This window comes from Ctenopharyngodon idella, chromosome 10 (assembly GCF_019924925.1).
Source record: "Ctenopharyngodon idella isolate HZGC_01 chromosome 10, HZGC01, whole genome shotgun sequence".
In the NCBI taxonomy this organism is placed as follows: Eukaryota; Metazoa; Chordata; class Actinopteri; order Cypriniformes; family Xenocyprididae; genus Ctenopharyngodon; species Ctenopharyngodon idella.
Genome location: NC_067229.1, coordinates 34,715,001 through 34,728,142, shown reverse-complemented (window position 1 = coordinate 34,728,142; position 13,142 = coordinate 34,715,001). Strand labels below are relative to the sequence as shown.

General features: G+C 35.5%; 1 protein-coding gene across 3 annotated transcripts in view; it reads left to right on the top strand.

Annotated features, from left to right (window-relative positions):
* Window positions 1-13,142, top strand: part of cadm2a (cell adhesion molecule 2a) — a 477,303-nt gene that overhangs the window by 91,432 nt on the left and 372,729 nt on the right. Inside the window, exon 1 of one of the 3 annotated variants that reach the window (XM_051907564.1) lies at window positions 11,106-11,374. The exons of the other annotated variants lie outside the window; for them this stretch is intronic. Coding sequence (XP_051763524.1) covers window positions 11,272-11,374 — 103 coding nt within the window. The 5' untranslated portion in view covers window positions 11,106-11,271. Of the gene's footprint in view, window positions 1-11,105; window positions 11,375-13,142 lie in introns of those variants that run through there. 3 annotated transcript variants of the gene reach the window in all.

Here is a 13,142-nt window from a genome sequence, read left to right as displayed (position 1 = left end):
TAGAAAGTATTATATTATTTTATATATTATTAAATTACTAGGCTTTTTACAAAATTAAATAAATGGATTATAAAGTTATATTATATTTATGTAGCGGTGTAGACATATGAATTGGTTTGAGAGGTTTTGAGAGGCCTATATATATATATATATATATATATATATATATATATATATATATATATATATATACACACTGCCCTCCAAAAGTTTGGAAACACCCCTGGCAAAGTGTGGTTTTGGACGATATCAGCATAAATCCTTATCATTTTTTGGTGCAAGTACATTAAAGTAACTTGACACTATCATTGAAGGCCAGCAATAATAATTTTCATTTTGATTACATAATAATGGCAATATATACATGTCAAAGTCAGACATGCCCCTTTGCCAGCTGTGATGCCTGGTTACTGGTTTAAACTTTTCTCAGGTTTGTAAAAGATTTTTGGGTCAGCACACCTTAATAGCTTCAACAATTGATTGCCAATTAAGTTTAGAATACAATGAACCAATTAGAACCCAGTTTAGGTCAGATAGCTGCTAATGGTGGATATTTTGATGAATCGAAAATTTAAGTTTTTTCTATGTATAAACTGTTTATGTAATAAAATATGTTTTCGTAGATTGTGTTGTCCCTTAGCAGTGCAGAATTATCACAAATTAAAAAGGATTCATGCCAATATTTAAACACTTAAAATAAGGTTAACTTTAACATTAGTTAACCACTTTAGTTATAAACTAAGAAAGAATAATATTTCTACAGCATTTATTAATCTTAATGTTAAATGCAAAAGTTGTATTTGTTAATATTAGTTAATGCACTGTGAATTAACATGAACTAACAATGAATGACTATTTTTATTAACTAACATTAACAAAGATTAATAAATAATGTAGCAAACGTATTGCTCATTGTTAGTTCATGTTAGTTAATACATTAATGTTAACAAATGAACCTTATTGTAAAGTGTTACCATTTTTTATATTCTAGATTTTTATTTCTATGATCAATTTGTGGAAAGGAGTTCAGTTAGGAGGTCAAAAGTTGTAGAAGCTCATAAATTATGTACAGTAAGACCTGAAGAGACTCATATCAAATCATACAGGAGAGAAGCCAGTCAGTCGAGTTTGTGTGAGCTTTTACAGTACTTGAGTATTGTTGTCTTTTGCATATGATAATTCACACTCAGAAAGTAGAACTGAAATTCTATTAAATGCACCTGCAGACTATTTTTTAGTCACGTATTTCGTCATTGAGGATTTCTTAAAAATACTGTGTAAAAATCTTGTCTCGTCTCGTTCTCGTGAAACCAGTCTCGTGAGCTACCTATCTCGTCACACCCCTAATAAATATATATATGTATATATATATATATATATAAACTTTTAGCAGGTGCTTTTTTTTCTGGCCCACATTGTAAAAGATCATTTTAAAGCACTCGATCACCACACGATTGTAAACCGCTCTGCTATTCTCACACTAGATCCATGAGCGCTTAGTCTATTATGGCGTTCCAGCTCATCTCCCTCAGTCCAAACACACACAGCAGCACACCTAATCTATGAGGAGAGATGGGAGTGCACTCTTCTCCAGGAATGTACTGCATTACGCTTGCCTTGTTCTCCTCATTCAGGGATGGAATTGCAAAAGCACGCAATAACTAACTCTATGAGTAAACAAGCTTGAAAAGTGATTTCGGCTAGAATCACACAGCGTGTCTTCTTTCTAATCGACCAATAATGTAAGCCATTTTGGTACTCTACATATTGATAAACATGTAATTATTTTGTGTATATATATATATTTTTTTTTACAGTATAATGTTGTATCTTCCATAATCACTGCAGCTATCTTGAATACCTGATTCAGATTCGTCAATACATATCAGGTGTTTGCCTCACAAAGACATTGTTTATGATCGAAAATCATATCCGAGGCTTAAACATGACACTTGGGGCCAGATTAACTAAATGGGGCAAATTAGCGTAAGAGCGCAATTCCACAAATGCGTCGAAGGGAGTGGCAAGTTTTGCGCATGATCTACTGCTGACGCGCAAATTAAAGAACACGGACGCAGTCAAATCATTTACATAATGACCAACGCAATGTACCAAGAGCAGTGAAAATTAGCGCTGGGATGCAAATAAGCAGAGCTGATGCTCATCAGGTGCGGGTCAACACAGGCGCAATTTGTTTCATGTAATCTGACAAACACGTACAGGGGTCAATGACGTGACGGGAAATGATTTTCAAAAAAGTATGATAGGCCTTTTAGGTGGATGACAATATGCTCCACATTCTACCGACTTCAAGGGCCAAATTTACTAACAGCTTGCGCCAATAAGTTTTTTACGGATAGTATAATGTTGTATCTTCCATCATCACTGCAGCTATCTTGAATACCTGATTCGGATTCGTCAATACATATCAGGTGTTTGCCTCACAAAGACATAATCGAAAATATCTGAGGCTTAAACGTGACACCTGAAGTCGGTAGAATGTGGCGCATAGTGTCATCCACCTAAAAGGCCTATCATACTTCTCGAAAATCATTTCCTTACAGAAACCTTGCCTACACAGAGCCACACATGACGTATGATGTCATTCCGTTTACCCTCAGGGCAGCGGCAGAGACCCTCGGAGAGAGGTCAGCGTGTCCCATATTCTTTCTATCTCAGAGACAAATAACCACGATTATGTTGGAACACACACTGCGTACGATTTCATAAGAGGCCACAGTCTCCAGCGTCTCAGGGCTGTTAACTAGTAGTTCAAATGAGATTCACATCCCAAGCTCAAAATGCCACATCGAATACAGATATCCAGCAGTGCATGTGTGTGTATTTATAGCTTTCTCAAACTCCGTTTTTACAAGAGCAAATAAAGCCACAGTCTCGGGGAGTGGGAGTGAAAACATTCAGTGGCTAGGGCTGGCACGGGTACTGTGCTTCTATATTGCATTAATATGTCCTTCGCTACGTCTTTAAAGAGACCCAGATGCGAAACAGATGGAAATATAATGAAGATCAAAGCTAGTGTGGTTGAAGGATATGGCGCAGCCGTTGTGGGAGGGGGGTCGTTTGTTTTGGAGAGAGGGTTCTCGCCGCCTGAAATGTGGCAGTGTGTGCTGCGCTGCAGTTCCACGCCAGATGGGTGAAATTGACCACAACTTTCACATTTAAACAGGATATTTTTAGCTGACGCTGTTTAGAACAGATTTTTTTTTCTTTTAAGTGAAGTTTCCCTTCTGTGTGTGTGTTTTTTTTTTTTTTTTTTTTTTTTTTGTAGGATTCATGTTGAATAATAGATAATCATATAAAAAACGTGCTATGTGGGTCAATTGATATAGATATTAATGATATTAATTAATATTGACGTTATTAATGTACCACCCTGCATTTTTATTTACTGCACTTCCTAATAGTTGATAATTGAGTAGTTTGAAACACGTATGAACTTTTTATTTACACAATACACATCATTTTTAAGTCAAACCTAGGTTTTTTTTTTTTTTTATTGAGAAAGTTGTAGTTACAAAATGAATATTAAAGAATATTTCAGTAATAAAAATAATGTTTTATTATTTACAAATAGAAATTAAACTAAAAAAACTTTATTTGCTCTTGTGAAATGGACACATGCACTGGTCTGTATTCAATCTGTGCACTTTTGAAATAATATTTTGAAAATATATTTGTACAGTTCAAAAGTTTGGGCTCTGTACATTTTTTTTTTAATAATTTAATACTTTTATTCATCAAGGATGCATTAAATTGATCAAAAGTGACAGATAAATGTTTATAATGTTATAAAAGATTTCTATTTTAAATAAATGCTATTCTATTGAACTTTAGTCATCACAAAATTTCTATATCACACATATTATCACTGTTTGCACAGAAATTTTCTTCACAACCGCTTTCCACATTATTTGATAATAAGAAGAAATGTTTCTTGAGCAGCAAATCAGCAAATTACAGTGATTTCTAAAGGATCATGTGACACTGAAGACTGGAGTAATGATGCTGAAAGGAATAAATTACAGTTTGTATATATTATTGTGGCACCGAGTTTTGCGAGCTCCATTCACTTTTTATTTTTCATTCAGTGAGGTGTAGAGTTCTGTACAAAGACAACATTCATTTGTGCTCGAAGTACAGTATGTTCATTCTGTGAGATGGCCATTTCACTTGCCTGCATTGCATTGTGGGAGGAGAGGCTGCCAGTGCCCTTTAGCAGATCGATAAAATGGAATCTAGTCTGGAGAAATAACCATCAGCCAGAAGGAAATTGTGAGGCAGTGTGAAAGTCACAGACTGAGGGGTTACTGCAGAAACAAGATTCATACAGTTTTGTTTATATTTTACATTTAAAGATAGTTGATCATCAGAGGTGTAAAGTATTTGAGTAAAAGTAATTAGTTACTGTACTTAAGTATCTTTTTGGCTACTTTGTAGATGTACTGAGTATCAAAGATATTGGCAACTTTTACTCTCTACTTGACTACATTTTTGAACAAGTAAATTTACTTTTTACTCCATTACATTTGTGATGAGTAATGCAATTACACATTACATTTTTCATTGGCACCCAACTTTTTCTGCAGCAGTTTTTTACTGATATAAAGAAGCGATATCGCCATCTAAGGGCATTGAAGGTACTATATATTGTGTGTTTTGCCTCTACTCACCCAATCTTGTCAACAAGGCTACTTTACGTGAATGTGAGTGCATTAGCAGGTAGTTGCTGATCGCATGTGTTGATTTTTGAGATGAGGAAATGGCTGCATCTGGTGATGAGACTCAAACCAGCACGTACAGTAGACTTTGACTATTTAATTTTACTTAACATTGTTTTATTTATCCGCTATACTGTTTTGTTTGTAGACGTTTAAAAGGTTGTTGTGTCGACCTTGATTTATTGCAATATTGAGGTGTTCAGTTTTATTTTGATTTTAGAAAATAAACATGATTTCTCATCTTACAAATCAACTGTTTCTTATTTTCATCGGTATGTCTCTCAGGTGTTGAGGACTAGTGAATCTCTTGGAATTGGTTACTTGTAACTTGTAATGGAGTCATTTTCGATGTTAGGTATCTGTACTTTTACTCAAGTGTGGTTTTCAGGTACTCTTTATACCTCTGTTGATCATTGACTGGGACCCATTAAATATGCTTAAACTAATTTAGACATGGTCCATCGAATTCCAGCAGGATGGTTGTTGTTTCATAGTTTCCTCTATTTATAAAAGTTTCTGGTTGTCCTCATGAAAATATATTTTTTTATGAAGTCTGTGCGCTCTTTCCACCAAGAGTTCTGCCTTTCAAGAAGTTTGCCCACCTTTCTTGTACCTCAGGGGAAAGCTATGGCTCGTGCTAATTTTCTGCTCTGGGTGCATTTTGGCTGGGGTGACAGGCTACACGTGGCACCTTCATGGCTCAATAGAGAGAATTGGGAATCCATCTGTAAGTGAACATTAACTTGAGCAGCATCCCACAGTCCTCCAACCACACCGGGGTCACTGCCGCCAGGGACACACACTCAAGGACTTTCACATTCGAAAACTTTTGAGAAGATGGAACTGGGGCTACATCTACATTAATCCAGATACTTTTGAAAATGGCATTTTCACCCCAAAACAGCGTCCACATTAGCACTTTCAAGCGTTTTCCAACAGCTTCTCGTCCACACTTAAACGTCAAAATATTCTAAAATTATCTTACTGCACATGTGTAAAATGAAATAAAAGCTCACTACCGAGAGACCAGACATATCTATTCTCCTGGCACGATCATTTTATTAGTAAAATATCTAACCTTGTGCAACTAAAACAAGGCCGCTGGACAGTAATTGCATAAAATTTCTGCCATCTTTGCAGGAATGTAATTTGAAGATTGTACCAAGTAACGTTTTTCTTTAGCAACACTGTGAAAGTGAATAGCACATAGCAGACACATACCAGTATAAACATAGATATCTATTGGTACAATATGCATCACATGGCTAAACGTGTCATCGTTTTCAAATACTTCCATTTTCACTAGTGCTTCGATACCAAGTCGGTACTGAAATTTTAAAAATGTGATGCTTTGAGGGCTGTTGAGTGGATTTGTAAACACCTCTGATTGGCCATTGTGTTCATGCGCTCAACATATATGTCTGTGATTGGTTACAATGATCAATGCACAGGATTGTTTGAATTTGAAAGTATTTGGAAAGCGGAAGCGTTTGAAAGCAGGCTTGCTTTCAAACTCTCCTGTGTGTATCTGTGTAAGCGCTCGGTGAAGAGCATCATTGATGACTATTTACAACATGTTTTTGAAGTGTTGATTATTGTAGCCAATCACAGACATATCTGATGAGCACGTGAACAATTGTCATTCAGAGGTGTTTACAAATCCGCTCAACAGCGCTCAAAGCGTCACATTTTTTAAATTTCAGTACTGACTTGGTATCACGGTCTGTACTTTTGACAACACTAAAGTCCACACTACAACGTGAAAACAATGATCAAATTTATCCACCTTGGAGAGTGTCTTCAAAAAGCTCAGTTTTCACAGGACAAAAAAAAAGGAAAGGCGATAACAGAGAGAAAAAAGATTTAACCTGGGTTAACAGACAAATGGGTGGATGTACTAAATGGTTTATAATGCATAATCAACTAATTATGGCCTTGTGACTCTTCATCACAGATTGATGTTTGATTGAAGTCGGATAAATATTTTAAATGTTGCTTTCTTTGACAGCGCTGAAACATAATGGGATATTTTTTCCCTTTCCAATGAAGCTGGAAGGGAATTGATGAATCTAATGAGTTAACAAGCAGACAGAGGGAGTTATAAATGCTAATGAGATGGATGAAGGATTTGATTAGCCTTCATTAGTGGTCTGGGATGATGATAAACAGTCTCTGGAGAAAGCCAGCAAGCTTGCAGATGGAGGTTGAAGTTCGATTTGATGAGGCCAAGGTTTGGTGTGTTTTGCTAGCTCATGCTCTATGAGCTGTGCTTAGGTGTCTTTCAAGTATTACTGATAGAGAAGGTGACCAAAACCTTATGTGAGAGCTAGTGTGAAAAGTATTGCATACCTCTTTGAAGAGAGAGAGAGAAAAAATAATCACCGGTAGTTTGCTAAGAGGAAAACCTTGTCCACTTGTGTCCTTGTGTATGAAAATTCCTTTAAAACTCACTGATTGTCAAGAATGGCGGCAAACAGGCAACACCATTCTGCCATTAACTGAGGTTCATCAGATGGGCTTCTAAAGGGTGATTTTGGGACATCTAGTATGCGTGTATATAAGAGGGCAGAGAGATGTTTTAAAATGAGAGCTGGAGCGAGTTGGAAATATTGTCTTTTTGGCTGCAAATGCAAGTAACCCTTACTACCTTTTGCATAAGTGTTTTTTAGCTACATGTAACCAATAGAGTTTTACTAATGGCTGACACAGACACAGATTTCTGAAGGATCATGTGACCCTGAAGACTGGAATAATGGCTGCTTAAAATTCAGCTTTGCCATCACAGAAATAAATTACATCTTAAAATATACTAATACAGACTTTAATGCACACTACTAGACTTAATTACAGACTAAAGGCAAGGTTAAAAAAAAAAAAAAAAAAAAAGCATAATAGTGCCGTTTAAGCCTAATATTGGTACATTTGCTTGCTTTTTAATCTGACTTCAATTGTATGTCTTCTGCTTGCCCTTGCTGATCTACTTTCAGAGTTTTGAACTACAGCACATTTGCAGATGTTAGAGGTTCAAATGTGGGTGGTCTCTTGGTGCAATAAACCTCAATCTACCACTAAAACCTATAAAAACTAAAATAAGTTTAGAAAGTTTATTGTTAATATGTAATTCATTTTTCCAGGAGCTCATTGCTTCTACCTTCAATTAAATTGCTAACAGTGATTGTAAATTAATTGCCTAAATTATTACATTATTAGCTAACTGCATTCTCTAAATTGTAATGTTGACATGCATTCTCTGTAAAGCTGCTTTGAAACGATATGTAATGTGAAAAGCGCTATACAAATAAATGTGAATTGAAAAAATTGAATTGAAAAAAGCCCAAGCCAAAATGTTTAGGAGACGATAAAAATGGCTAATACTTTGTGTATGTACATGCATCTGTGTATCTTCGTTCCACCCTGACAAACAAATATGAATGCTAATGTACCGCTAGTGTATGCATTATACTAGTCTCACTCCACGCCTCATGATCAGATCTTTTTTGGGACATCTAGTATGCGTGTATATAAGAGGGCAGAGAGATGTTTTAAAATGAGAGCTGGAGCGAGTTGGAAATATTGTCTTTTTGGCTGCAAATGCAAGTAACCCTTACTACCTTTTGCATAAGTGTTTTTTAGCTACATGTAACCAATAGAGTTTTACTAATGGCTGACACAGACACAGATTTCTGAAGGATCATGTGACCCTGAAGACTGGAATAATGGCTGCTTAAAATTCAGCTTTGCCATCACAGAAATAAATTACATCTTAAAATATACTAATACAGACTTTAATGCACACTACTAGACTTAATTACAGACTAAAGGCAAGGTTAAAAAAAAAAAAAAAAAAAAAGCATAATAGTGCCGTTTAAGCCTAATATTGGTACATTTGCTTGCTTTTTAATCTGACTTCAATTGTATGTCTTCTGCTTGCCCTTGCTGATCTACTTTCAGAGTTTTGAACTACAGCACATTTGCAGATGTTAGAGGTTCAAATGTGGGTGGTCTCTTGGTGCAATAAACCTCAATCTACCACTAAAACCTATAAAAACTAAAATAAGTTTAGAAAGTTTATTGTTAATATGTAATTCATTTTTCCAGGAGCTCATTGCTTCTACCTTCAATTAAATTGCTAACAGTGATTGTAAATTAATTGCCTAAATTATTACATTATTAGCTAACTGCATTCTCTAAATTGTAATGTTGACATGCATTCTCTGTAAAGCTGCTTTGAAACGATATGTAATGTGAAAAGCGCTATACAAATAAATGTGAATTGAAAAAATTGAATTGAAAAAAGCCCAAGCCAAAATGTTTAGGAGACGATAAAAATGGCTAATACTTTGTGTATGTACATGCATCTGTGTATCTTCGTTCCACCCTGACAAACAAATATGAATGCTAATGTACCGCTAGTGTATGCATTATACTAGTCTCACTCCACGCCTCATGATCAGATCTTTCAGCCACAATGATGGATGGCTCTTCGTGATTGTGCGTGCGTGTACCCATGTTTCGCAATTTCTCGCATGTCTCTCCGAGAGACAAAGGGCAGAGGCTGTTTGTCGAAATAACCAGTGAAGACAGTAGAGCAGAAGTTCTCATTGCATTCAGCCCTGTCCTCGCTGCTCTGTTAACATGTCTGCTGTCTGTGGCAGCTAACATGCATTTGTGCTCCTCGCTCTGAGTGACAATGCAGTTACAGTGGTGGAAGAGGGTTATTCACACTCTGCACCTGGAACATATTGTCTTTTTCTGCCCTGCTGCATCCCACACCTCTTTGTCCCTTGCAGACACACATGGTGTTATGTGTATCTTGATCTGTATATTTCCTGTTTCTTTTTGGTTTTGTGCATCATTTTCATTTTGAAACGCATGCAACTTTTTTTTTTTTTTTTTTTTCGTTTCAGCTTGATAGGACAGTAAAAACAACAACAACTAAAAACTGTGCATTTATAAATATTTAATATTATATATATATATTAGATATCACTCAATTCAGGCTGAATTTGCTACTGAATCTTTAAGGCTTCTGTATGTGAATGAAATGACAAAATACCAAGGAAAATCTTTTTTTTTTTTTTTTGGAAAATTTTAAGGATGTTGAGTGTTTTCAGTTCAAATGCCTTGCATTTCATTACTGCACTGCACTATCCTGTTTACTTTAGACTGGTATTTAACATCAGTTTGCTGACCTTGAAATACTTGAAAAAAACTCCAAGCTCTTGTTTCGCTCTTGAGATCAGAGAATTGAGAGCTAAGCTTTCTTCTTTTTTTTTCTTTCTTAAAAAACAAACAAACACAAAAAACATCAGCTCCATTGACTCTCATGGTTCAGTAATCCTGATTGAGTTCCAATAAAGGATTGATGCTCACTTTAGCGAGTGTGAATCTGTGGTGGGTGGGTGATGTGTATGCAGGGTGACGGTTTGTTTGTGGGGTGTTGGTTCATTGTTGACTGTGAGCCGTGTGAGATGGCTAGTGATTTTTCAGCAGGTTGAAAGAGTTTATTTCCCCCTGCAGGGAACGAGGGTTGGGGGCCACAGAAAACCTCCATAACAATGGAGAGGATGAGGGAGAAACAACTTGCAAAAACACTCAAATAGATCTCCGAATTTAGTCTTGCTCACAAGTTTACATTCCCCTTAAATAATCTTATTTATTTATTTTTTTACATAAATGGAACCTTTGTTATATCATAGAATATTCACCTTGTTTGATTGATTGATTGGCCAACATTTTTGGAACAAAAAGAAAAACTGGACTTGTTTGGCATAATATTGAATTACTTATTTGAAAAAAGCAATACTTGAAAAATTTCTATCAGAATCAATGTGGACCCTTGTAGACGCTCCTAACTATTTTTTGATTATTTTAAATATTAGATATTTTGTCAAGAAAACACAAGAAAATGTAATGATATATTCATAATTTAAAAAGAAAAAAACTCCTTTTTACCTTAAAATGTACCTTCAAAAATTATCTTTTGATGTTTACTCTGAAATTTAATTAATTATTAAAATACATGCATGTGAGTGTATACAAAGTATTAGGATATATATTTATTTTTTTATTATTATTATTTTTTTTTTCAGACTGATAAAAGCAATTATTTTCAACAATCAGGCTATTGTTGCTTAAAAACAGCCAATGATCAGGGCCTATTATCCTGTCAGTTAAAAGGGGGCTGAATAACGTGTCAGACTGCAACTCTGTACTGTGTGTGAAGAAAATGTCTTTTGAATTTGTTATTGAATTTAGGAAGTACACGCGACAATATTGCATTAACAGTTAAAAAAATAGCGACGTTAAAGCTGGCTCTATTTGACCCTATGGATCACCCGTAGTTCAAGCCAGGGTTGCCATGTCTGCGTTTTTTCCCCCTATGCAAGACGTTATTTGTAGCGCTTTCATGCCTCCAATCCAATACTAGCAAAGAGCTTTGTGTTTTGTTACTTCTAAAAAGAAACAAAGTGTCAGCGTTCGATTCTGTACATTTTATCAAATAATAAATGGCGTTTTGGCGTTCTTATATATGATGCGACGGATCGATGCAGCGCCTCAGTTCAAGCAGCAGCACGGAGCGCGAGTCTTTTCTTCCACTTCAAAACAAGTTATGGCACAAAAAACATCAAAAGGTATGTTGAAAGATACACCATCTACAACTTACCAAAATGTATCATGTCTAATGTAATAGCTCAATCAGTGTTTCAGCCTCGGAAAGACGTCATTTAAACAGCTTGTGAACAATGTCACATAAGGTTGCATTTACCTCAGAAAAGTTATTCAAGGTTCACAGTTCATTAGTTAGCTATATAAACACTAGTGAGGAGCTCATTTACTGTTAATTATATAATGTTATGCAGGCTGTGTTTGAAAAAAAATTGTCATTAAGACAAGTGCTTATGTGCAACTGAGTTGTATACAAATATTTCAATTTTTATTTGAGTTTAATTATGAGGCTGAAATTAAATACAGTGGAATATAATAGTTTGGGCTTTAATTTGAACCTCTAATATTATAGCATGTACTGAATGAGAGGGTTCCCTGTATAGTTTACAGCTTCAGTTGGGAGAGATTTCCACGAGACAAAATTATAACTATCTTATTTTTAACATTTTATCTTTACTTTTTTTTGTTTTTTTACTTTACGATACTAAGCAAGGTGTATGTAAACTTACGAGCACAACTGTATAAACATGAACCCTTTGTTCATGCCAGATGGGAGTTAGTCTTTCTGAAATGCTGAGCTGTTTTCATTGTTTATGCTGCATAGCCTATATGCTGAGAGTGTCTTTTTCCAAGAGGGTCAGTGGATTTTGTGATCAAACACATTTATCACAAAGTCACTAATCAAAACGTGATTCTTTGGGCCCTTGTACATCTTCAGCTCAAGTTCAGCCCAGGTCAATACAAGCTTATATTTTCTACTCAGAATGTGAGGTTGGCTCGGGTTAAAATTTTCAACATGAAAACGTTCGTCTTTTCAACCCCCGGGTGGCTTCAGGCTGAGAAAGCCAGTGTGAAAATGCCCAAAATGATGACAAGCAGAGCGAGAGGGGCGAGGAAGGAAGGGAATTGGCTGGCCTCTTCTCACTTCCACTGCTGGACTTGATGGATCTGGTGCCGTGGATGATATAACTAATACTAATCTGGCTTTGTCCGAATGCCGTCTGCCTGGCCCTTTGAAATTGGATTTGTCAGAGGGTTTATTTTTCTTTTTCCTTTTTGTTCTCTCATACCTTCACTTTGTCATTCGGCCTCTGCCTATCTTTTATTTTATTTTATTTTTTCTTGTTCCTTCAAATAAAAAAATAAAAAATAAACACCATGTAGGTAAATATACATATATTTAACATTTCATATGCATAACATTTTTATATAATATATATATATATATATATATATAATATATATCAGTGGCGAGCGGGGCATACTTTTCCCAATGTGAGCTGTCAGCTTCACTACAATTTGGAGTGGTTAAGGCCCGGGTATACTTCATTGACGGTGGAGGCATAATGTAAATGTAGCGGTGACATATTCTACCCTAATTTCACCCTCAAATTATCAGTATCACTCACGAGATCTCGTCACACCCCTAATATTTATATATATATATATATATATATATATATATCCCAAAACAATATGTCTACACCACTACATAAATATAATATAACTTAATCTACCATGACCTGCGTTCTCCACAAGGATTAGGAAGTTTCAGGAAAGGATACATTGCACTCCATACATTGCACTTTAAAAAGAATCTGTTGAGGCTCTTGTTGGTGAATAGAATATATTTTTTGGAATATATTTCTTCTTTGTATCTGTCAAAATAGTACAAGATTATCCTACAATATATGTGACATCAAATAAGGGTTAGCACAAAAGTAATGTAAATGT